The sequence below is a fragment of the Podarcis liolepis genome (genome assembly GCF_965112155.1).
Source record: "Podarcis liolepis genome assembly, chromosome: 6".
NCBI lineage: Eukaryota > Metazoa > Chordata > Lepidosauria > Squamata > Lacertidae > Podarcis > Podarcis liolepis.
Window position 1 is genome coordinate 43,563,923 of NC_139559.1, and position 25,923 is coordinate 43,589,845.

Sequence of the window (25,923 nt, forward strand, 5' to 3'; positions counted from 1 at the left end):
AACCTTTAATTTCCTCTATTTGAAGCAAAATATTAGCTAGATAGCCAACATTATTTGATTTTGTATTAGACACCCACTTTGTATTGCCATTGTTAAAGACAGGTTCTGGAGCTTGTTATTCTGCAACTCAACAAAGAATCTCTTTCCTACTGGACCATTTCATAGGCTTTAACCTGTTATGTCCTCTCCCTACTCTTTGAAGGAAATGCTGCTTTAAAATGCTACACTGATGCTTTCGGGGGCGGGGAGTAGGACAGAATGTGAAAAAGTACTGACATCAGTCAAGGGCTCAAATATAGATGCTGCTACACAGGAAAAGTTTAAAAGCTAATGGTGCATTTCTCAATGCTATGGAGAAGTAGCAGATGTCTATGAGACTCAAGGAGAATGGACAATCAGTTCCCATGCAAGACCAGTCATATAAAACAAAGGACTCAGTTTGGCTTATGCAGGCACCATTTTATTATGAACTGAAAAAATAAACTATTTTCACTATTTGTGTATATTTGGCTAACATTTTAAATCGCCCAAAAACCTAACCAGTGACCAAAAATATATAAATGTATAAATATACAACTGTCTTTATTTACATTTGTACATACAAGTATATCAGCAGGATTGACAGTGAAAGAGTTTTTTGGCAAATGAAAATGGATAACAACAGTTTTTCCCCAAGATCTCCTTGGACAGAATAATTTGATATGTGAAAGACTTTCCTTTCCTTTTTTTTTTAATGGCAGGGGAAAGCAATGCAGCTTATCTTCTAGAACCTGTGGTCCTCAATGTTTTTGGACTGCAACACTCATCATTCCTCACCATAAGGCTGATGGAAGTTGGGGGTCCAATATCTGGAGCACCAGAGTTTGTTCATCCCAGCAATAGAAAGATTCACAGCACCAACAGACAGCAAATGTTGCACTCCCCAAAATCTGTGAATCCATTTAGGCTCACAGGCTACACTGAAGGAAAGGGAATGAGATATCAATAAAAGCTGCTTGGATATTACGGAATGAAGGCTATAGCAAAAAAGACTGTTTAATAAGTGCAAGCTCTTGGGATATTTTGAAAAGAAACTCTGCTAAGTTTATTTCCCTTCCACACCAACCAGTTCTTTAATGCTAGAGCCTTCCTTTCGCTGACTCTGCACCTACAGAGTCGTGGAGAGCCCTCCACATACTGCTGGGATTCCAACTCCCATCAGCCCCATCCATCATGGCCAGTGGTCAGAGATGGTGAACACTCTAGTCCAACAACTAAAAGGACCTAGAGGAAAATAGCTGATCATTTGGGGCAACTCGACACATTTAAAGGGCACCATGACTTTCTAATGTCTCTTAATGAGCTAGAAGAGCAGTGAATTATCTGGCAAATCAGCAGAGGAATAGGTGAAGAGGAATCTAAAGGATTTTGTTACCAGCTAACTTAACTGGGTAGGTGAAGAGATAGTGCTATTAAACCAGTATTTTCCACAGGTATGAGCAATGCAGAGCAGATGTATACAGAGATTTAGAGAGCAGCTGCTGTAATTTGCACTTGCACTAGAGAGGTGCTGCAAACAAATCATAACAGGATATTAACTGAGCTCCGAGTATTTCCAAACGGGCCCATTGTGAACCTACAAAGCTACAGCACAATTCTGCTTTTACATGGCATAATTTGCAGTTCGTGTTCAGCATCACATTTTGGAAGCCCTTCTTATTAGTGTTGCTGTGGTTAAAGTGGATTGATGTTAATTCGAATTGTTACTCACCAAACAGAATAGTAAAGTTATCACCAGAGACCAACTAGCACAACCCAACTAGCACAAACCAATTAAGACTATCTTCCAAACAACTGCTATAGCTAACCAGGAGTGCATCCAAACAACTGTTTCAAATCATGTTTTGGAGGTTAGTGCTAACCACAGTCTACCTGATTGAGACATCATGTCAAACAATGGTTAGAGGAAACACAAGAAATAGAGGCACCTGAAGGGTTAAGACTGAGAGTAAGAGCTGCAGTATATTCTCAACTCTCCAAACCATAGCCTGGATAATCAAGATGTGACATCTGAACCAAGTTTCTTTAGGCAATCTCACTGTTCTTTATTTCCTTCCAGAAGCGGATGATATAAAACTAAATTCCCAAAAGGTAATCAGAAACTTTGGAGAAGAAAAAGCAAGGTGTGGTCTTTTTCTTTTTTCCTTTTCAATCAAATATTTTAGGAAAGTGTACTGATAGGCATATAATACAAATAGCAAGGGACACTTGAAGATGGAGTCAGCGAGTGATGCAGTGAGTCTACTGCTACATCCTGGCCAGGGTGGAAGGTGTTGGGGGAAGAGAGTAGTTTCTCACTTCTCTCTGCTGATGGCAGACTGAAGTAGAGGCAACCATGCACATTCCTAACACACCCACCCACACACCCAGCCATCAACATCAAGCAGGGTGGACAGCTTATAATTGCATTCTGGGTGGCATTTTTTCCGTGTCTCCTATCACGGACAGAAATACAGCCTTTGTCAACGTTGCTTGGAGACAAGAGGATGGTAGAAAAACTGCTGCTGTATTGCCAAGGAGAATATAAATATTGCACAGGCAATAGGATTCTAAACAAAGAACTCTCTCATCCAGGTAAAACAAGATCCGCAATCAACATGCACTTGTAAAAAGTGAGTTGTCTTGTGCTGTCAAGCATTGCAGATCTGCTGGGATGTTTCTCTTCTTGCTCTGCCACCATCAAATTTCTCTGCTCAGCTCTCCCGACAATTCAAACCAGAGATAGATAAGACCAGACCAAACCCTCAGCTCCAAGCACACAGAGACTTTACAAATTGTGTGGTTCTGAACGGCTTTGTCTTTTGCAAAGGCACAACAGTGAATATCCAGCTGATGCCCTTGGCTACCCCTCATCCAAACATGTCATATTTAGCAAGGTGATGTGGCATGAATCCCAGGATGAGTAGCACATATGAAAGGCAAGCAGAGATGAGAGATGATTCTCCTTCTGAAGATCCAGGAGACCTGGCAAAAGGTGAGGAAGTATTTTGCATTTCCTGCTAATCTGTCTGCAGTCCTCAAAAAAAGAAGGTACACTTGAGGATGGCAAGAAATGCTGTGGGTACTGCAAGCTGCAGCATGCTGTTCCCTGGAAGAGACAGATAGATTTCCATGTTTCTAGGTGAGCATTTCAGACTTCATCTTAAGTTATATAACAAACTGTTGGGGAGAAAAGGACCTGAACCAAAGAGACTGCTTTTCCATTTGTCCCTCAACCAGCAGAATCTTTCTGCCTTTCCCATGCCACATCTCAGCAGTTGCAAGGACCACAGGAGGTCCAAAAGCTTCCTCCTATCCCACCCATCATCTTGCCACAGTTCACTTCTTCCTACGGATTTTGGGCTTCTTCACTGGGCGAAGATAGGGATTGTCTATCAAGTTCTCATCTCCATTCCGGCTGCCGGAAAGCGAGGTGTTGTGCTGTAATACCGATGCATTCTCCTTCTCAGCTCCTGGGTCATCCTGGCAGGTAAGACAAGATGTGAACAATGTCAGGGTCTCAGCTGGCAAATCAGCACACACAAGAACAAGCAAGGCAGAAAGCAACAAAGACATGCAAGAGACAAACCAGCGAGCAATCAATGCTGGCACACAGAAGAGGTGGGTGCCCTCTGCTGGCAGGCAACAAAAACGTGTTATGGAATTCAAAATGAATTTTCCTAAACTTTGAAGATTCAGGCATTATCCTGAACAAGGGATCACAGTGAGGGTTCGGGGCAAGGGGATACATGCACCACCCCACTATATTTATCCCATCCACGTTCTGTTCCTACCACCGATGATGAGCAACTGAATTGGGGTGAGGCATTGGCCTAATTGTTCCAGCAACAAGGACATGGCTCCTCTTCTCCCCATCCCACCCCTTGCAAAGTTTCACAGCCTTCTAAGGATGCAAACATTTGCTGAGAAGCGAGTGCATTTCACAGGAGGAGCCCACACTTGCCTTCTGCCCCAAGCATATTCTGCAACCAGAACTATGTACATAAAATGCATTTGCCCAACAAATGCCACTTGCAACATCTCATTTGCACTTAAGTGACCGTTTAATACAGTGGTGCCCCACAAGACGAATGCCTCGCAAGACGAAAAACTTGCTAGACGAAAGAGTTTTCCGTTTTTTGAGTCGTTCCGCAAGACGAATTTCCCTATGGGCTTGCTTCACAAGATGAAACGTCTTGCGAGTTCTTGCGAGTTTGTTTCCTTTTTCTTAAAGCCGCTAAGCCGTTAATAGCCGCTAAACCGCTAATAGCCGCTAAACCACCCACAAACCACCACCATCAGAGGAAGAGCAACAACTTGGAGCTGTTGGAGGAGTGCCAGGAAAATAACAAGATGGCCCTGCAATTCCTTAGTTGGAATTGTAATGGGCTCAATGTCCCATTGAAGAGACGACAAGTTTTTCATATATTGAGCAGAGAACAACTGGACTTGATATGCCTACAAGAGACTCATATAACCAGAGCTCACAGGAGATTACTTATAAATAAAAGATTAGGACAAGAATTTATATCATCAGACAAAGTCAAAAAAAGAGGAGTTGTCATATATGTTAAAGAGAAGTGGGCTCCAAAAATGATCTTCAAAGATGAACAAGGGAGATATTTGGCAGTTGAGATTCAAGTACAAGGAGAAAAATTTTTGATAGTTGGAATTTATGCACCAAACAATGGTAAAGCTGAATTTTTCAAGAAACTCCATGAGACTCTGACAGACTATCTGGATTACAATATGATAATTATGGGAGACATGAACGGCGTGGTCTCTACAAACATGGATAAGGCACAAAGACTGACAGTTACCAAGGAAGGAAGACTTCCTAAAACTTTCTTTGAGATGACGGAAAATATGGACTTAATAGACATATGGAGAACAAGAAACCCTCTTGAGAGAGAGGGAACCTTCTTCTCTCAAGCAATGATGACCTGGACCAGAATTGATCAAATTTGGATTACTAGTGGGATGGCTCCAAAGATTAAAAAGGTAGAAATCTGCCCAAAAACCTGCTCCGACCATAATGCTGTGAAGATGGAAATGAAACTTACAACAACTGGTCAATTCAGATGGAGAATGAATGACACTCTCTTTCGTGACAAGGAGATCCTCATGAAGGCCCAAAAAGCTTTAAAGGACTACTTTGAAATAAACTTAAGGGCTGATACTGAGAAAAGAGTGATCTGGGACGCAAGTAAAGCGGTGATGCGAGGCTTTCTGATTCAACAAAACTCAATAAAAAGGAAGAAACAGAATGAGAAGAAGGAAAAGATTTTGGAAAAGATAAACGAAGGGGAGAAAAAATTAAGAGCAAAACCAAAGTCCCAGGAAATACTAAGAGAGATTAAGTTATATCAAGTACAATATATGGAATTGATGAACCAACAGATTGAGTGGAAGATAAAGCAAATGAAACAAAAGACATTTGAATCGGCAGATAAGTGTGGCAAACTCCTGGCATGGCAATTGAAGAAAAGGCAGAAACTAAATACAGTTACAAGTCTAGAACTGGATGGAATGAACATATCTAAACCTAATGAAATCAGAAATTGCTTCTTAAGTTATTTTAAAAAGCTCTATACTCAAGGACCGCAAAATGAAGAAGATATAGACAAATTCCTTGACAAATATGGATTACAAAAAATCTCTCATCAGAGTAAGCTGGATCTGAATCAGAGAATATCAGAACAAGAGATAGAGGCTGCCATTCAGAAAATGCAACTGGGCAAATCTCCAGGACCAGATGGACTGACCTCTAGATACTACAAGTCTTTGAAGGAATGGTTGATCCAACCGTTAAAAGAAGTCTGTAATGAAATTTTAGAGGGAAAAAAGGCACCCGAATCGTGGAAAGAAGCGTATATTTCTCTCATACCAAAGACAGAGACTGAAAAGACTCAACTTAAGAACTACCGCCCAATATCACTACTTAATGTGGATTACAAAATTTTTGCAGACATTTTGGCAAAAAGACTTAAAAGAGTGTTGATGGAGAAGATTCATAAGGACCAAGCAGGCTTTCTCCCAAAAAGACACCTATCAGATAATGTAAGGAATATAATAGACATTTTGGAAAAGCTAGAGGTGAATATAAATACTAAAGCAGTATTGATTTTTGTGGACGCGGAGAAAGCCTTTGGCAATATTTCTTGGAGTTTTATGATAAAGAATCTTCATGGGATGGGGGTAGGCCAAGGTTTTGAGAATGGTTTGGGTGCAATATACTCAGAACAAAAAGCGAAGTTGATTGTAAATAACGTACTAACTGAGGAACTTAAGATAGAAAAGGGAACACGACAGGGGTGCCCAATTTCCCCATTGCTTTTTATTTCTGTTCTGGAGGTTTTGCTGAACATGATTAGAAATGACCAGCAGGTTAAAGGTGTACAGGTCGGAGCTAAACATTACAAGTTAAGAGCATTCGCAGATGACTTAGTATTGACTTTGCAAGAGCCAAACACTAGCACGAAAAAGGTATTAGAAATAATACAACAGTTTGGCCAGGTAGCTGGATTTATGTTGAATAAACAAAAAACTAAAGTTTTAGGAAAAAACTTAACAGATTTGGAAAAGGAGAAATTCCAAGAGGAGACAGGGTTGACGGTGGTCAAGAAGGTGAAATACCTAGGGGTTTATTTGACATCTAAAAATGTGAATTTGTACAAGGACAATTATGAAAAATGTTGGTCAGAAATTAAAAAAGATCTAGAAATATGGTCAAATTTGAAATTGTCAATGTTAGGCCGAATTGCTGTGATTAAAATGAATGTATTGCCTAGAATGTTATTTTTGTTTCAGACCTTGCAGATTCTCGACAAGATGGAATGTTTCAAGAGGTGGCAGAAAGATATTTCGAAATTTGTCTGGCAGGGCAAAAAGCCCAGAATTAAATTTAAAATATTGACAGACGCTAAAGAAAGAGGGGGTTTTGCCCTGCCGGACTTAAAATTGTACTATGAGGCAGCAGCTTTTTGCTGGCTGAAAGAATGGATGCTCCTCGAGAACACAGACATTTTGGACCTGGAAGGTTTTAACAATGCTTTCGGTTGGCATGCATACTTATGGTATGACAAAGTCAATAGTGCCTTTAAAAATCACATAGTTAGAAAAGCACTGTTTAATGTTTGGATAAGATATAAAGATCTGTTGGAAAACAAAACCCCTAGATGGGTGTCACTAGTGGAGGCCAAAGCAGTGAAGAAACTCAATATGGAGGTCGGATGGCCGAAGTATTGGGAAATTTTAGAACAGGATGGAGATAAGTTGAAATTACAAAGTCATGAGAAATTGAAACATAAAGTACAAAATTGGTTTCAATACCATCAAATAATGGAATTTTTTAAACAAGACAGGAAAATTGGTTTCCAGGTGGAAAAATCAAAACTAGAGACTGAATTGTTAGAACCCAATACTAAGAATTTATCAAGAATGTATAATTTGTTGCTGAAATGGAATACACAGGACGAAACAGTTAAATCGGCTATGATCAAATGGGCACAGGACGTGGGTCATAACATTGTGTCAGCTGACTGGGAATGGTTATGGAACACCGGTATTAAATTTACGGCATGTAATGCCTTAAAGGAAAACATTATGAAAATGGTTTACAGGTGGTACATGACCCCAGTCAAGCTGGCAAAAATTTATCACTTGCCCGATAACAAATGTTGGAAATGTAAGGAGACTGAAGGTACCTTCTATCACCTTTGGTGGACATGTCCAAAGATTAAGGCTTTCTGGGAATTGATCTATAATGAAATGAAAAAGGTACTTAAAAGTACTTTCTATAAAAAACCAGAGGCCTTTCTCTTGGGCATTGTCGGCCAATTGGTGTCAAAGAAGGATAGAACTTTCTTTATGTATGCCACAACAGCAGCAAGAATACTCATCGCAAAGTATTGGAAGACACAAGATCTACCCACTCTGGAAGAATGGCAGATGAAAGTGATGGACTACATGACGCTGGCCGAGATGACAGGCAGAATCCGTGACCAAGGAAAAGAGACGGAAGAAGAATGGAGAAAATTCAAAAGTTATCTTAAGGACTATTATAAACTTGATGAATGTTAGAGTGTTGTGGTTTTCAGGAATAAAGGGATACAGCGATATAAGGTCAGATTATAGAGATAACTAAGATGACAGAGGTTGGAAAGGTTTATTTAGAAGTTGCTAAAAAATACTTTGGACATTGGGATGCAGAAAGGGGGGGTATGGGGGAGTCCCGGAAAAGAAGTTTATGAAAAAATGTTATGAAATTATACGTGTTTGTTGGTTTTTTATGTGTTTGTTTGTGTTTAAAAAATCTGTAAAACCAATAAAAATTTTATAAAAAAAAAAAAGAAAAAAGAAAAACTTGCTAGACGAAAGAGTTTTCCGTTTTTTGAGTCGTTCCGCAAGACGAATTTCCCTATGGGCTTGCTTCACAAGATGAAACGTCTTGCGAGTTCTTGCGAGTTTGTTTCCTTTTTCTTAAAGCCGCTAAGCCGTTAATAGCCGCTAAACCGCTAATAGCCGCTAAACCGCTAATAGCCGTGCTTCGCAAGACGAAAAAACCGCAAGACGAAGAGACTCGCGGAACGGATTAATTTCGTCTTGCAAGGCACCACTGTACAGTGTTTCCAGGAATCTGGAGCCAACGTCACGCTGAATCGAACCGAGTCTCTAAGCTCTACCGTGCTCACGTGCAAGGGGAGGTTCTCTGTGTCTGTCTGATCATCTTGTTCGGATGAATCCGTCTCCTCCATCTGCTGCATCTCCAATTCAGAAGGAAGCAGAGCTGTCAGGTAGGGTATTGAAAAAGGCCTGGCGGCTATCACTAGGGATAAAGAAGAAGACATGATCTCAGATACTGAGATCCATCTCTCAGGTGTCTGGCCTAAAAGGCTGGAAGTGAGAGAAAACACAAAGAAAACCATGGACTATTGAGATTTATTTCCTATTATGCATGCTTTCAAGGTCAAGGAAAAAGTTATGCCGTAAACCTGTCAGCGCCAGCAGCCTACAAGTAAAGATGTCACCAACTGTGGTAGCTATGTGAAAGTTTATGGCAAAGTTACAACAATGTCATACTGCATATTTGTAATTTGCCTTATTGCAAATGCAGCTCATTTAAGGAGGGTTCATTTACAATATAGGACAGCCCAAAGGCCAATCTGGTGCCTGTGAGATGTTTTGGATCACAATGTCCCTGCTGGCCCTCCAAAACATCTGGAGGGGGCTAGTTGGATGAAGGCTGCGCTAGACACACAGCGTCTTACTTGAAACAAGGTGCCCTGCCACTGGATTGATTGTCTTACAAGGGAAGGTGCTGACATCATCCTTGAAAAGACTTTGTGTCTCTCCTGTCTTTGCCATGAAGCGTGTCAGAGCTCTTTCAACATCCCGTCTCTGAGAAGCAGCCTTTTCCCGCAGGATCTGATAATCCGACACAGGCTCCCGGTACGTCTGTAAGGCAAAGAGTGGGAGGCGACAATGACTATACACAGACTTCAAATCAGTATTGCTTAGAGTCACTGGGGGCAATACAGCTATTCCAGTGCAGTTAAGTTCACATCTATCCAGTAGACAACCAAATCTCCCTATTTAGGATCATTTTCAGAAATAACGGAAAAGGAATAGCTCAGTGGACTTAAAACAGTGGTCATCCACAAAGGCTGAAAGTGTCTCACAACAACTTGTCTACCATCTCTGGTCAGTTTTTTTAAGCAAGGCAGACCTACTTACTGGTGTCTTGATGTAAGTGTGAGGATCCGGAAACTCTGGGAAGTGACCAGGGATATGGGATGGGTGAGGCTTGTTCTGTCCGGCCGTCAGGGCTTTTGGAGTCACGGGCTGATTTGTTACAAGTGCTGCAATTGGAAAGACAATTTTGGTCATGGCAGCCTCTGCCTCAGTGGTATCAGCCGAGTTTAAGAGGGAGGCAATCTCTGTTCAACTTAGCGCAACCGATATAACAAATCTATTTAGGCCAGAGCTGGGCAAACTTTTTTCTGCCTATGCCTGCACTCCTCAGGCAGGAATGGGGAACTTCAGGCCTGGAGCCCTCCAAGTTTGTATAGGAGGCTCTTGGGACTCAGTCCAGGCTATGCACACTCTCCTCAAACCACACCCCTCACTGGCTCAGCTCTGCACTCTCCTCAAGTGCTTTTGCCTGGCTGGATTGTGTCCTTGAGCTGCACGAATGCCTCTTGCTTGCCTGAATGGAATATGGAGAGATGTGTGAAGTGTTTGTGTATGTAGAAACCTCTGGCATCTGTGTGCCTGGAATGCAGCCTACTGAACAAAGGTAAGAGTGCTTCCCTCACTTTTGGTCTCTGGCCCTTAAAGCCTTAAACATTTCACTGAAACCAAATGTGTGTGCTTATAGCACTGCAGCCAAAATTTCACTTCAGTCACTGGAACTCTGTTTCAATATATATTTACCTACAGATATGGCATAACTCAAAAATATTAAGACTCTGCAAAAGTAGGAACAAGCCTTGGGTTACTTTGTTCTCATTCAAGGCCCAAGTCACACACAACACATTTATTTAGAATCAAGTTCCACATATTTCAACAGAGCCTACTCCCCAGCTAAGTGTGCTTAAAACTGCCATCTAAGATGTGCTTCTTAAGAAATGTTTAATGAAATAGTGATCATGCAATAGCTTCAGCAGCCATGCAACATACAATTGGCAGAATACTAAATAAAACTGAGTTTCAGTCTGTGATAAAAGCTAACAAGAACATCTTAAAGGGATTCACAGAGCCTAAATTGAAAAATAGTGAACTGCTTCGCCAACTGAATAAGTCTGTTGCAGAAACCACTCCTTTCCCTGCTGAGAATATGGAATATGAAAAAGATATGGGCCCAACACAATTCCAAAGCAACAGAGCACATGTCCCAATAGTAATAGCCAAAGTTCCTTTTACAAAGTTAAGTATGAATGAAATAAAATGCATGCAAGAGTTCACATACGGGCAGTGATCACCATCCGCTGGGACCGTTTGGCGTATGCAGGGAGTGTTTCCACATTAAAGCCTGAAACAGAAGAAAGCAAAGAAGCCTAAAACAAAAGAAAGGAAAAGTCATTCTAGCAAGCCAATCCACGGTGCAATCTTAACTCATCCACCACTGAAGCCCTGGCACTATGGCTACACTATGTGGGGAGGGAAGTATCAATTAATTCACCAGCATTTGCTCTCCCTTCTCTGATTCTAGAGGGATCCAGACAGAATAGCAGATAGGTTTACTTGAATATATATTCAAATGAATGAATGAGTGCCTAAAACACCGAATGGGTCGAATGGAGGTACGCCATCCACAGTAAGGAGGAAGATGAGGTGGTGGATGGATTGAACTTTCCTCTGCACAAAGAGGTGACATGGAGCTTCAATAACAGGAAAAGGGGTTGGGCAGTAGGACTCTGGTATCCTTCCCAAAGATTCCCAAAGGATGGCAACCCATCTTTCATGCTCAATGGATCAAGCATCCAATCAATGGTACGTCCACTGTAGGAGTAATAGCTGTATCTGCTCAATGACTACACTTACACAATCCCTTCTGACCTCTCCGCAACTGCCATGCCTGTACCATGTAATCCGGACACTCACCCATTTCAACTAAGGTGACGACAATATCTGAAAGGGTCGGCTGAGTCCTCGCAGTATGTTCACAGAAAGATTTGGCACTCCTCCCAATTTCTGAAATGTCTGGCAAAGCAAAAATCACCACAGAACTGAGAGTCAAGATATATCATCACATGCTCACCTTAGCACTATTCTGAATTTACGGAAGCTGAATCTCTAGAGACCATCATCCATCCATAGCATTTAGATTGCAGAGGAAGTGGGGGGAATAGAAACCTAGTATTCTACTGTGGAGTGCTCAGCATTTTTTAGAAAATGAATCCTTTCCCTCCAAGAAAATAGTAAGGAATATATAAAACAAGACTTGGTAATGGTGTGTGTGTGTGTGTGTGTGTCATATTCTAGGTCAGGCTTCCTCAACCTCGGCCCTCCAAATGTTTTGAGACTACAATTCCCATCATCCCTGACCACTGGTCCTGCTAGCTAGGGATCATGGGAGTTGTAGGCCAAAAACATCTGGAGGGCCCAGGTTGAGGAAGCCTGTTCTAGGTTTTAAGAACAGGAGTAAGGGAGAAGGTCAAGGTATTTGATGCCATTTGCTACTTGCCACCACCAAACAAACAGGAATGTGAAAAAAATACATGAAACTTGGACACCTACATGAAAGCAAAGCAACACCATGCGTTCCTATTCCAACCCGCTTATGTTTCCCAGTGGAAATCAAGATCACAGTTCTCCTACTTTGTTAAATAATGTCAAGCAATCGCCAAAGGGCTTCAGTTGCTCAAAACAGAGTTTTGGCAGTGAAACTGGTATGCAGGGTCATGCTGTCTACTTGATGGCAAGCACGTCAAATGGGAGCTCCAAAATTGTTGCAGCACCACACAGAAGGTGAAAGTGCTGCCAAACATCTCCCTTTCAAGCCGCTCCTGAAGAAGCAGAGCCCCCATTTTGGTCAGCTCCTCCTGCAGAAATTGCAAATGCCTGTGTCTGTTATTGTCATTAGTGGGGAGGGCTAAAGCTAATGTGCCTGATGTTAGGATATTTCCGTTCCACCTTAAAAGGGAGCAGGCTTTGGGGAGTCACAGAGTCTGCGCATGTCCTATTCACAGGATGTTTATGTTCTGATATTCCTTTCGTTTTCGCCAGTCGGTCAGAGACGCTGACAGAATGGACGTGTTTTCTTTTGTTCTGTTCATGTTCTAAATAAAGTCTGTAAATATGCTCTTCTGCTCTTCTGCGGTGCAAGCTTTTGACTGTGCTTTCTGCTGAAAGAGGGTGCACCAGCCTAGGAATGTGGCTAGGAATTTCTAAGGCTTTGTGCCCCTAACTGTTGGATCTGCGTGACTACGGGAGGCTGATGGAATCTCCGAACTCCGGCTTGGGGGCCATGATGGACGTTATCTCCCTGGCAGTTTCCCAACACCTAATACTAGCAGTAGAGGTTTCTCAGTATTACACAGTTGGGGATACTCACAGCTCTGGAGCATCTCTGTCATGGTCTCCACAGCAGCCTTCTCAGAGCTCTCAAACCCAGCCTCTGTCAGCAACGAACTAACCACCACTTGAAGGGTCCTCCTTCGAGCCAAATAGTAGTTATCTGCCGGGGTTGAAGAGTGTTTGCCACCTGATCGCTGCTGGAACCAAACCCAACCAAGGAGGATGTGATTAGTAAAGGGAGCACATAAATAAGGAGCATGCTGAGTTGTCAACAGCGCCACTTGGGGTGGAATTCAACACTGTGCTATTATAAATGTTCCATTTGCACAAGTGTACAGTGGTACTTAATTCGTTCCGGAGGTCTGTTCTTAACCTGAGGCACGCTTTCGCTAATGGCGCCTCCCACTGCCGCCACGCTACCACCACACAATTTCCGTTCTCATCCTGGGGCAAAGTTCGCAACCCAAGGTAACTACTTCTGGGTTAGCAGAGTTTGTAACCTGAAGAGTTTGTAACCCAAGGTACCACTGTATCAGCTTGCCAAATGGAATGATCCTCCCTCCACTGGCTGCTTCCCAAGCCTATTTCAGGAGCACGGGGGGGGGGGGGAGGAGAAGGCCCACTGTGCAAGTTGAAGCCCTTGCACTAACAGTGTTTGTTATGTGAATCCCACCCTGTTACCGCTAAACATGTCTCAAATAGGTCCTTCTCCCAAAGTCCAACATGTGCTCTCATGTCCCACTTCTGACAGTGCTCTCTCTACTTTCCAAGCATGCAAAATTAGCAAGGAATTAGCCTCATGCTTACTCATGGGAACAGGTGTGCAAAAGCAGCATCCCTGATTTCTCCAGTTAAAGAGGATCTCAAGCAGCAGCTTTCAGAATTGCCTTTCCCTTCCGCCAGCGACCCCCGCCTTGTGTAGATGTGTTGCGTCGGGGGGACATAGTACTGGGCAGGCAAGGTGGAGAAATGGCATGGTTCAATATAAGTCAGCTTCCGGAAAGGGGGAAGAATATAGGGGGGGACGCGTGTGTCTAGACGTGACCTCAAGATTCGTGCACAGTTCTCGTGATCTTAGAAATTGGTGTTTTTGCGCGCATGTTTTGGGTGGCCACCTGCTTGCAACGTTATCTGGCTTTCTGCAAGCGCAGAATCGCAGAAGAGGGAATGGAAAGGCGCTGCCCCCGAAACCCAGAGAGGTCTGAAAGTGATCGGCAGCAAGCAATGGCGCCCCGCAAATCAAGAGGCGCCCGTCTCCCACCCAGAAGCTCCCCCTTCCTCGGTGTCCTGACGCCGCCCCGCGCTGCCCTGAGAGCCTGCGGCGGGCACCTGGTGACCACAGAGCGGGCCCGCAGGTGGGTCGTGCCCTCCCCTCCAAAAGGGCTCCGGAGCCCCAGCCTTACCGTGCCCGAGCTACTAGAGCCGCCGGTCCCCGTGTCCGCCATCTTGGATCCATGGGAGGATGCGCGCATGCGCCTCTACGAACAGCATGGTGGGAGTTGTAGTTCGCGGTGAGGCGGCACTGTGGCGCTCCCCTCTGGTACTACTATTGATCGGGAGGGTTAAGGGTTGGTCCAGCAGGCGTCCCCGCATGTAGCGATTATAGTTGCCCTGTCAGAGAAATTGGGGAGGGGGGCAAGAAGGGCCGCAGGCAGCTGTAAGCAACCCGAGCAGTGAAACGTTTCTGAGACGGTGAAGCAAAAGTGATCCTGCATAAGCATGACAAAGAAGAGGGTTTTGGGTTTTTTGCATCCATAAAAAAATTTTGGACTATGCCTCAGATGCCTGCAGTGTTTTCCTCCTCACGTGGCCGAGTGCGTGCGCTTCAGAGGTGTCGTAAACAATAATTTACTGTAAGCAGATGAAAACATTAGCAGGATTTTAATTTCACTTGTAACGTGACAAATATTTTGGATAATATGGATGGATATAAAATATAGAGTACGGAATGATATGCAGTTGAAAATGTTGACAATAGGACCCATGGAGGGGATGGGGGGAAGTCTCAAGATGCAGAGAATACATGGGTAAGTATTTGGTATCGTTATCAATTTATATCTGGAAAATAATTTTTTTTTTTTTTAAAGGGGGTTGTAAACGTAGGTGGAAGGGGCAGAGAATCTAAAATGTGCAGCCTGTGAGTTGTTTTGTGCAACTCAGATGACTGTTATGTACTGAGTTGAATAGGATCCAAAATGCAGCAGTCTGATTGGTCCTAGAACAATAGGATCCAAAATGCAGCAGTCTGATTGGTCCTAGAGCAATAGGATTCAGAATGCAGCAGTCTGATTGGTCCTAGAACAATGCAGCAGTATGATTGGTCCACAGGAGCCACCCAATCCAGCTCTAGGTGAAAGTGAATCCACAACCTGATTGGCCTCCAGGAGAATCCCAGAATTAGCCAATCACGTGCGGCCCATTGTGTAAATAATGTATATAAAGCAGATATTGTGGGGGAACTTCCATTCCTCCTCACCACTATGAGCTGAATAAAGAGCATGAAATCCAATCTCGACTCCGAGTATATTTCAGTGACATTAGACAGTAGTGAAGTAAACCTGCTAGTGCTGAAGGAGGCTCAGAACTTCACTGTATTCTTTGCTGCAACAAACTAATGCAGCTACTCCTATGGAAATTATCACTCTTAATATTGTAGGCATGGTTGGGTTTAGGAGCCATGCACACAGCACAGCAGAAGAGGTAAAGTGCACAAAAACAGTTGTCTAAATAAATATTTCTCATGTTAGAAGTTCACATTTTATCACATCTATATACATTCCCTGGGGAAATTTCCTTCCTTTCTCCTAATACTAGAATGACCTTTGGGGTCATCCAACTCTACAATTCTGTGAACCCCCTGCGATGCAGGAATCTCAAGTAAAGTATCCATGACAGATGACCACCCACCCACCTCCAATGAAACCTCCATATGATGTTCTTCACTAGTTTAAATGGCTTCAAGAGAGGATTTGACAAAGTGGCTGGAAACCTGAATAGGGGGACTCTACACTGTAACATGTGGTTAGAACTGTAGGGTTTAAAAGGACCCCAACAGTCATCTAGTCCAACCCCTGTTAGCAGGTCCATACACACAGCAAACTCAGTGCCGATCCTAATGTAGCCAAAATTGCCCCTTCATGCACAAAAATGAGGTAGCAGCAGACTTCAGGAGACCCCACAGTTTGCACAAGTACAAAAAAAGTACAGAGTTATGAGTTGAGGGAGGAGAATGGAACGGAGTATCCCATGAGGGATCATGTCTGGCTGGCTGGAACTCTGATCAGGGCCAATACAGATTGCAACATTTTGTTGTAGGTCCTGCCTGCTAATGGCTATTAGCCAATACAGTGGTGCCTCTGGTTACGTACTTAATTCGTTCCGGAGGTCCGTTCTTAACCTGAAACTGTTCTTAACCTGAAGCACCACTTTAGCTAATGGGGCCTCCCGCTGCCGCCGTGCTGCTGGAGCACAATTTCTGTTCTCATCCTGAAGCAAAGTTCTTAACCCGAGGTACTATTTCTGGGTTAGCGGAGTCTGTAACCTGACGCGTATGTAACCCGAGGTACCACTGTATAGCTAAATGGAATGCCCAGGTTCAAAGGGTGTATATGATGAAGTATCTGTTGCAAGAGGTGCTGTGAGGAGGCAAATATCAGGAGAGGGCTACTGCTTTCATAGCATAGTTTTCCCCAAATCATCATCTTTGCCACTGTGGGATACAAATGTACTGTGTTCATTTGTGTTTTTATAATTTTTTATTTACTGAGAGCCTGAAGCAAAAATTTTAGGACATAATAAACATGCAATTAATCTCTTCTGTAGTGTCTAGACTAATTTGGTTCATGAGTGATAATTTCATTGTTGGTGCCCTTTCTACACACATTGAGGGAACTTCTATAGACAATACTGAGCTAGATTTACCAATACAGTGGTACCTCTGGTTACGTACTTAATTCGTTCCAGAGGTCCATTCTTAACCTGAAACCATTCTTAACCTGAGGTACCACTTTAGCTAATGGTGCCTCCCGCTGCTGCTGCTGCACCACCGCCACGCAATTTCTGTTGTCATCCTGAGATAAAGTTCTTAACCCGAGGTACTACTTCTGGGTTAGCGGAGTTTGTAACCTGAAGAGTTTGCAACCCGAGATACCACTGTAGTCTAAGGCAGCATAAGGAATCTTTCTGTGTTCAGGAACACAGAAATGTAGGTTCCCAAATGCAGGAAGAAGAGCAAGGTTACTGAATGTGTGAAAGAAAGCCCTCCACATGTATAGTTGTCTGAGCAGGGGTCTTTTCAGCACTGCAGTGAATGTGTGTATATCAGCCTGCCACTACACTGCTGCCTACCTCTCATGACTATTAAAACGTCTGACTGGGGTTGAGCACCTTTATAGGGTGATCCAAGGCAAAGGTGGACATGGTTCCTGCACTTTTAATAGTTGCACAGAGCAGAGAATTTTGGTATGTGCGGCTTTTAACATTGGGATTAAATAGTAGCTGCACTTCCGGAAGTTTTCTTTTCTTCACATCTTTATGCATGAAAACATCAGTTTAAAGAACTGAGCAGAAGGACTCACAGGTGACAGCAGAAAGGGAAGAATCATAACTTGGTGGAGAGAACATGCTTTGCATGCAAAAGGTCCCAGGCTCAAAACCTGGCATCTGTAGTAGGGCTGGGAAAGATTCCTGCCTGAAACCCATAATAGCTGCTGCCAGTCAGTGTCAGTGATACCAAGCTGGATGGATCAGTAGCCTGACTCGGTGTGAGAAATTTCCTGTGTCTCTTTTAGTGCTCTTCCCTGACATGTGTATTGGTGCAACAGTTAAAATGCTGCCGCACCAGAGCCACCTCAGCTCCCAGCTCCCAGCGTGCCAGGCAAAAGGCTCACTCACATAATTTTGACATAAGTGGCAGTGGCTACTTATATATAAATCTAAGAGCCAAGAGCAGTCTGTCTCTCCCATAGTCCCTTAGGCTAGTACAGTTGGACGTCTCTATACCACTTGCCAGTAAGAGGATGCATGTTCAGGAGGAATGAGGCAAGCAACTGTTTGAATTCTTGAGCTGATCATCCAAACTTATTCAACAAAAACAACAACGTTGTGGTGTCCATCCATCCATTTACCTCTTTTGCTGCATTGTCTCCAATATCCATTGCTCCTAAGCTGTCAGACTGCATGGGTGGCTCTCAAACCACCATTTGTGAGTTTCTGCAGTGGGTGTGTATAATATTTAAAACATTAGTATGTAAATAGCTTCCACCTCTTGGTTAGATCTCCCAAACACTGGGAATGTTGTGGTGTTGTTTAATTTTTCAGCATTAATTTTTCTACTTGGTCCCCCCTCCCCTTCAGCTTCACTTTCTCTTCAAAGGTGGTGATGTTTTGATCAAAACTCCACTGAGCATCAAAACTTGTGTGTTTTACAGACTGTGCAACAGGAAACCCACCTCCTACAACCCCTCTGCTCTCCCCACTTCCTGTTCAAGTACAATGCATGTGGCAGAGAAAAGGCGTCACCGAAATGCAGAAATGTAAACAACTGTCAGAACTCAGAAAAATTAAAGGTCTTATACTGTGTTGATTTAAAGCGCAACACCTATTCCAGCCAACACTGATTTCCTGGTCGTGATGGAAGCCAAGAGGATGACCATGAAAATATAAATTGGAACTTAGGAAATGCTGGATTACTTTTTAAATATATGTACATCTGTATCAAAAGAGTTCTTGGTTGCCAGCTATGAGGTAGGAAGTGATTCCATTTCTTTAAATGTGAATAGCAAAAAAAAAGAATTCATGTCCTAAGGGCTTGCTAACGTTTTGCCTTCCAGATGCTATAAACAAGTTGGGGTGGTTAAAATAAGATGTTTTCATGCTGAAATCCAAAGGGATATATACAGTCATGTGGGTAATACTCAGGACCTGAAAGAATAAATACATTTCTGACTACTGGTTGGTCTGAGATGATATGTTTTATTTTTTAAATCAACTGGCTTTTAAACATACAGCAAAATGTGATTTTTAGAATAGGCATTTCTCATGCATTTTTTGGCTTTACTGTTTGTGGTGTTTTGCTTTTCCTTCCACTGGTGTTGCTTTTTTGGCTTTCGTTATTCTATTATTCCTCCAATATTGGTGCTGTTTTATATTTTGCATCTTGGGTTCCTGGAGCCACATCCTGAGTTCAAAGTGTGTGAGTGCATGGGTGCATCTGTGTCAGTCACGGTGTTTACCTGCATACTTCATAAGCAACCATTTTGAAAAGTATGGTGTGCACACCCACATATATTTTGCATGCCAACTTAGACTGTGATTTATACTTACAGGCACCATCTCAAAGGCATATGTTTATTGTGTTCTGCAATCAGTTCCTGAATGTTGCTGATATCAAACCTGGCCAGTTGGTTGGTGCCACACCAGATCAAACATATATATGTACACATCTAACATTGTTTTTAAAGAGGGGTTACTGTTGCATTGCTTAGAGATGGGTTTTGCTAAAGATTTGTGAGAAATGTTGCAAAGAGGTTCCATCTCTCGTCTGATGTTGTCAAACGAATTTAAAAATAATAATCTGAATAACACTGTACCTCTCCTGGCCCAGGGAGATAGGTGTAATTTTCCTTTTTAATATTTGGACAGGGGTCTGGGAGAATCTTGAATCTCTGCCAGAGGAGTTCATCTCTAGTTCATCTGTCCAGAGGAGGGCAACCAAAATGGTCAAAGGCCTAGAAACGATGCCTTATGAGGAACGGCTAAGGGAGCTGGGCATGTTTAGCCTGGAGAAGAGGAGGTTAAGGGGTGATATGATAGCCATGTTCAAATATATAAAAGGATGTCATATAGAGGAGGGAGAAAGGTTGTTTTCTGCTGCTCCAGAGAAGCGGACATGGAGCAATGGATCCAAACTACAAGAAAGAAGATTCCACCTAAACATTAGGAAGAACTTCCTGACAGTAAGAGCTGTTTGACAGTGGAATTTGCTGCCAAGGAGTGTGGTGGAGTCTCCTTCTTTGGAGGTCTTTAAGCAGAGGCTTGACAACCATATGTCAGGAGTGCTCTGATGGTGTTTCCTGCTTGGCAGGGGGTTGGACCCTTGTGGTCTATTCCAACTCTATGATTCTATGATTCTATTCTATGCCTATTTGCATCATTATTTTTCCTTCCTATTGGAATCAATCATATAAATTATGTTGCTACACTCTTTCTTTTAGAAGCTTCTATAAATTTACCCCTTAATTTTGGCCAGGCCCTCCTGTCAGTGGCCTCTGCATTCAGTAACTGGCAACAACGTCCCTGTATGTTATCATATAAAAACTGTTTGAACTATTCCTTCTGGCTCCTGTCAGTTTTGAATTTTGATTGTTAGATCAGGCATCCCCAACCTTCAGCCCTCCAGATGTTTTGGACTACAATTCCCATCATCCCTGACCACTGGTCCTGTTAGCTAGGGATCATGGGAGTTGTAGGCCAAAACATCTGGAGGGCCACAGGTTGGGGATGCCTACCTTAGATGATGAATTATTTGTTTTTGGTAAAGCCAGTGTGGGGTAGTATTTAGAGTGTTGGACCCTCAGCCGATTAGCATTCCATCTGGGACAGGAAATGAGGATGAAATCCTATCTCCACTTGTTTGGGAGTATGCCCCATTCAACTTAATAGAATTTACTTCTGGGTAGACACATATAGGATTGCACTGTGTGACTCGTTCATTAGTAATGCCACAGCCAAGCTGAGTACTGATTAATGGAAGAAACCACAAAGAGGAAGCTTCTAATTAAAGAACAGGACCCACAAAAAGTTTTGATAGCATGTTGCTTGTCTGTATTAGACAGCCTGGCACTGCCACTGTATTAAATGGGCTGGGGCTCTCTTGGGTGGATCTCCTCAAAGCAGGCCTGAAAAAGGTTGGGAGGGCAACAGAAGAGAATGCTGGAATGAACAGGCTGGCAACAGTATCATCTGGATAAAAGGGAGTGAACAAAGGATGGCAGTTCCAGAATAATGGCAAGTGTGGTAGCTACCCTGTTCACTTATCTTCTTCTTCTTCGGTGATCACTCGTAGCTGAGTAAGATTGTATTCCATAAACATGGTTTCAACAGTGAGTCTGTAAGTGACTGTGGAGGCCAATTCTGGATCCACACGTCCTTCCACAGTGGGAACATTGGTTTCCAGGTGGGAGTTGATCACGGTGTGGATTTGCCAAGCGTGCCTTCCTCTTAGCACGTTTCTCCCTTGCATCCTGAGTTCGAGTGTCTTCAAAGCCCATGTCACCTTTGATAAAGGCTGTTCTCCAACTGGAGCGCTCGCAGGCCAGTGTTTCCCAGCTGTCAGTGTGTATACTACATTTTTTAAGATTTGCCTTGAGACAATCTTTAAACCTCTTTTGTTGACCACCAGCATTACGCTCTCCATTTTTAAGTTCGGATTACTTACATGCTCTATGGGTGCCCCAAGACAGGTGTTTATATTGGGATGGGTACTGCTCATGCATATTATATTTTTGCAGCATCCATCAAAATGTCAGCCTGTATTTTTTCATTTAATCTGTATCTATCTTTTCTGCAGAAAATCCATTGAATTAAAAGGAATATGCTGCCAGTAACCCATTTGCAATATCCAGATGCCTCTGTCCGGAAGCACTGTCTTTCCCATTCTTTTAATATTTCTTTGCCACAAGGGGGCAGACTTCGACCAGTTAACTGTTCATCTCTTCCTATTTCAACTCAGAAGGAAAGCTTACTGCCACTTACAAGTAAAAATCTGATTTAATTTTATTAGATTTCTATGCCACTTTTCATTGAAATGAATTCCAAAGCATCTTACAAACAATAAATAATAATAACATGATTGAACAGGTAGCCGTGTTAGTATCTGAAGTGTGCATGCCCCCAAAAGCTCATACCAATAACAAAACTATGTTGGTCTCTAAGGTGCTACTGGAAGGAATTTTTTATGATTTAACATAGTAGAACATCACACATAGAGCATAAATCCTATAGAATAATTAACAAATCATTGCAACCATTAATCTGTACTATCTATAAAACACTGTAAACAAAGCATAGCTCAGTCGGTAGAGCATGAGACCCTTAATCTCAGAGTCTCTCTCCCCTCACAGTTTTCATTAGACTGTGAGCCGGCCACTTGTCCAAGACCACCATGCAGTCAAGCTGCATGAGAGAGCTGGAATTTGAATTTGCACTTCCCATATCCAAGCCCAACAATCCAGCAGCCTCTGCAACCTACACAGTGGCTCTCCTTTGACTTGTGCGATTTTTAATAGCCACCTGGTGCTGAGGTGTCACTTACCAGCAGAGCAAAGCAAATTTAGAGTAAATCTGTGTCGGTTCTCTGAGCAGCAGAACAGAATAGGGGACCTGTACAGTTGGCACTGAAAGACCATGCCAGGGTGGGGAACCTGTGGGCAGACATTGCTGGACTCCCACCAGGCCCACGCAGTATGGCCAATGATTTGAGATGATGGGAGTTGTAATCCAAGCACATTTGTAGAGCCACAAATTAGTTGTCACCAGGCAACAGCATTAACGTTCTACCTTTTTATGGTATTCAAACCTCATAAAGTTTCCTAGGTTGACTAATTTCTTTTTTCTCAGTGACCAGACAGCACCCCACATACTGCTGTTCACACATTTCTACCTTGGGAGCAGGGGGGTGAGGGTAAAGATGATGTAACCTTTTCCCCAGCCATGCTCTCTAGTGAATATGCTAAAGTCTCAGCATCTGTACACACCTGGTGCGCAGTTTTCTCAGGACAGATGCTTTTTTTTCTCCTTGGGCCGTTTTTCTTATTCCTTGACTCAGCACTTCTGTGAACTTGGCTAGGACCCTTCAGCTTATAGTCAGAAACAGACATTTGATCCTGCTCACCTAATGGCTTCTGAAGCCTGAGACATTTTATGTGTTTCGCCACCAAACTCTCTGAGATGTGTTGGGAGTAAAAGTACACAGTCATATTCCTGGTAAATTAGAAAAACGCATCTCGGATTCTGAGTCACAGCCTCATGTCTAATCAAACAAGCATGTGGACCCACAGCTTTGACAGAAAGCCCCAAGCCTGGACTGCCGAGAACCACTAGAGATTTTTAGTAATTGTATCACATCTGATGGGTGACTCAGAAGATTTGGTTGCCCTGTCTTTTCCCTCTCTCTTCTTCTGCCAAGAACTTTGGGATTTGGAGGTTACAATGAATGAAATCATCTGGTTGGGAAGAGGTTCTGGTTCTTTTATCTTCTTTTACTTGATGAGGTGGCAAAATAATGGCTGCAGTAATGTGTGAACTAGTGTTGCAGAATATATTTGGAAGGCAAAAGAGCTGAATGGGTGACCTCCGTGTATCAAGGGGAAATAATATTGTTGATGATTAAACAGTGTACACTTGTGTGCAATCCACACTAATGCAGACTGGACCTTGATGTCTAATTAAGGCTGATACAGCAAAAACAGCTTTGGTGAATTTACTGAATCCACACCGGGTATTCCAGAAGGGCAGGGGTGCAAAACCATTGCACAACTCCAGATGTTGTTTAATCACAGCTCCCATCATCCCTGGCCATTAGCCATCCTGGTTGGGGCTGAAGGGAGATGGAGTCCAACGAGATCAGGAGAGCCACAGGTTCCTCATCTCTTCAGGAAAGTATGCAGTCAACAACCATAGATGTGGCAAGTATTAAGGCTCTTTACATTATCAGATTAAAATGCATCTAGATCGTGGTTTTTTTTCAATTTAGATCAAAGCTGGTTGGGGGAAATGCATCAAAAATAGTATTTAATTTAAAAAAAAACAACTAGGATGGATACAGGCTAGATGTGGATTATAGCTAACACCATGTACACCGCTTCCCAAACCAGCAGTAGGAATGAACTGGATGTGCAGTAACTGAGAGTATGTACAGAGCTGTAGATACTTGAGTCCATATCCTCTGGTCCTCCTCAGACTTACAATGCCTATGATCTGAAGTGTAAATATGATACTGTGGTACCTCGGTTTACAAACTTAATCTGCTCCAAAAGTCCGTTCTTAAATCAAAGCCATTCTTAAACCAAGGTGCGCTTTCCCTAATGAGGCCTCCCGCCGCCTGTGCCCTTCCACCGTTCGGCTTCTGTTTGTAAATCGAGGTAAAGTTCGCTAACCGGAACACTACTTCTGGTTTTTGCGGAGTTCATATACCGAATAATTCGTAAACAGGGCAGTTCTTAAACCGAGGCACCGCTGTACTGAAACCTCAGCATCATTAAAATACATAGCATCTTTAGCTGGCTACTAAAAACACAGGAGTTGAGCAGAGGAGATCTGATTTACTGGCAACTAAAAGACTCAAGCTTGGAAAGGGAAATTAGCAACCCAGATTAGATAGAATAAAAGTCTAAGGAACCTTCATTGAAACTGTACATGGATACCCCAGACCAGAGAAGCCCCATGTCTCCACTATGCTACCCTGTGGATTCCATCCTGTGCCCACAAGTAATGGCGTATTTGCAACTGGTGAGCACTTACAAAGACAAGTGAATACAATCCTTCTGTATGGTGTATCCCATTATAGCAAACTGTGCATGCACAAAGAATACATTAGGCATTGTTTTCTAAATGCAAAGAAGCAACTACATTTAAGCTAGAGTTCTGAAAGGCAGGAAGGATGGTAACCTCTGCATAATCATGGTCTAGGTGAGAGCCAGAGAGCCTAGCTGGCTACACTGCAATCCTCTGTTGTATGCATTTCTGAAAGCTTTGCAAAGAGAAAGGTGTTGCAAGGTTACACCAATGACAGCTTTGCTCCCTGCGACCTGCATTGACATCTATCTCTTTTCCCCAAAAGGGGCCGCTTATCTTCGCACTTTACCACATTAGGGTTTCTCACAATAATCTTCGACAAAGCAACTACAAAGCCTTCAGGAAACCACAGGAAGGGTGGTGAATTGCAGGGTGTGTGCTCTGAGTTGTGTAGGGGGAGGGTGTTCTTCCCAGTTGGCACATCATGAGGTTCTTCTACTTATACACTAAAAGAGTGGAGATTTTGTGAAGTTTAATACCTTCCACACTAGTTGTTTAGTCTGAAATGGGTGTCCTTTGTTCACTTGGTTTTTACAGATAACCCAGATGATGTCATTGTTGAAAACAAGTTAAATTTCAGTACAGTTGAGGGTTTAGGGGACTAGTACCCCTTTAATTAGTAGCTTCTACTTTGTCCCTTTATTATAAAGTGGTTAATTAGTTGTTTCCTGTTCACTCACCTGTGGTCACTCCATTCATAAATTGCCTTTAATTAGTTCAGTTCTTGAAGGCTATATGTGTTTAGAAGAGGGGGGTCTTTGCAGCCAAACCATTCTCCCCCCCTTTTTTTCAATTAGAGCAATTTTTGCAATGGCAATATAAAATATAACATAAGTTAGTGAGTTAAGTATTTTGGTTCCAAATAGGAAACCTGTAATCAACTCACCCCCACTCCCAAAGGGTACTTGGGGGACTCTCTAGATGTATGTCTCCTGAGAGAGGCACTGTCTTATGTCAAAGATGGGGGGGGGCATGGGTGATGTGGAAAGGCTGGAAAATACGTTGCTTGGAGCAGCCCTCTTGATGAAGGGTAGGGTGGCCATGTGTCCTATGACTTGGAGGACAGACTTCTATTTTAATGACTGCTGTCTTTGAAGGGCTGTCTAGTCTAAATCATATTTAAATATAAAGAACCATACATGGGGAGAGCAAGAAGGGCCCTGAAGGTGCCAATCAAGAGTTAGCACCTTAGACAGTAGACTTGTCAAGGCCAAAGTTCATCTCGCCACAGTCTACCCCACTATATATTGAGATATATTTAATTTCTATTTAAAATATAATAATTATTTATAAATTATGCCTCTATACCTA

General features: G+C 42.8%; 2 protein-coding genes across 9 annotated transcripts in view; one reads left to right on the forward strand and one right to left on the reverse strand.

Moving 5' to 3' along the window:
* Positions 1 to 438: 438 nt before the first annotated feature.
* Positions 439 to 14,511, reverse strand: TAF8 (TATA-box binding protein associated factor 8; the record flags this gene model as incomplete). Of its 8 annotated transcripts, none has more annotated exons than XR_014527555.1 (10): positions 439 to 784; positions 881 to 959; positions 1,264 to 3,501; positions 8,712 to 8,845; positions 9,327 to 9,474; positions 9,754 to 9,878; positions 10,988 to 11,050; positions 11,623 to 11,721; positions 13,076 to 13,232; positions 14,442 to 14,511. XR_014527555.1 is itself a non-coding variant. In XM_083509296.1 (8 exons), the coding sequence occupies 8 exons, from the start codon at positions 14,508 to 14,510 to the stop codon at positions 3,358 to 3,360; spliced, it is 939 nt and encodes a 312-aa protein (XP_083365422.1). In that variant the 3' UTR covers positions 439 to 3,357. The 8 variants fall into 8 exon arrangements, 4 of the variants coding, with proteins under 4 accessions (XP_083365422.1, XP_083365421.1, XP_083365420.1 ...); XR_014527556.1 differs by having other exon boundaries at positions 8,703 to 8,845; positions 14,442 to 14,510; XR_014527557.1 differs by having other exon boundaries at positions 8,703 to 8,845; positions 13,076 to 13,235; positions 14,442 to 14,510.
* A 70-nt stretch (positions 14,512 to 14,581) lies between these two features.
* CCND3 (cyclin D3) overlaps positions 14,582 to 25,923 on the forward strand; it is an 82,890-nt gene continuing 71,548 nt past the window's right edge. The window contains exons 1-2 of the mRNA XM_083509302.1: positions 14,582 to 14,891; positions 18,468 to 18,783. Coding sequence (XP_083365428.1) covers positions 18,718 to 18,783 — 66 coding nt within the window. The 5' untranslated portion in view covers positions 14,582 to 14,891; positions 18,468 to 18,717. The remainder of the gene's footprint in view (positions 14,892 to 18,467; positions 18,784 to 25,923) is intronic.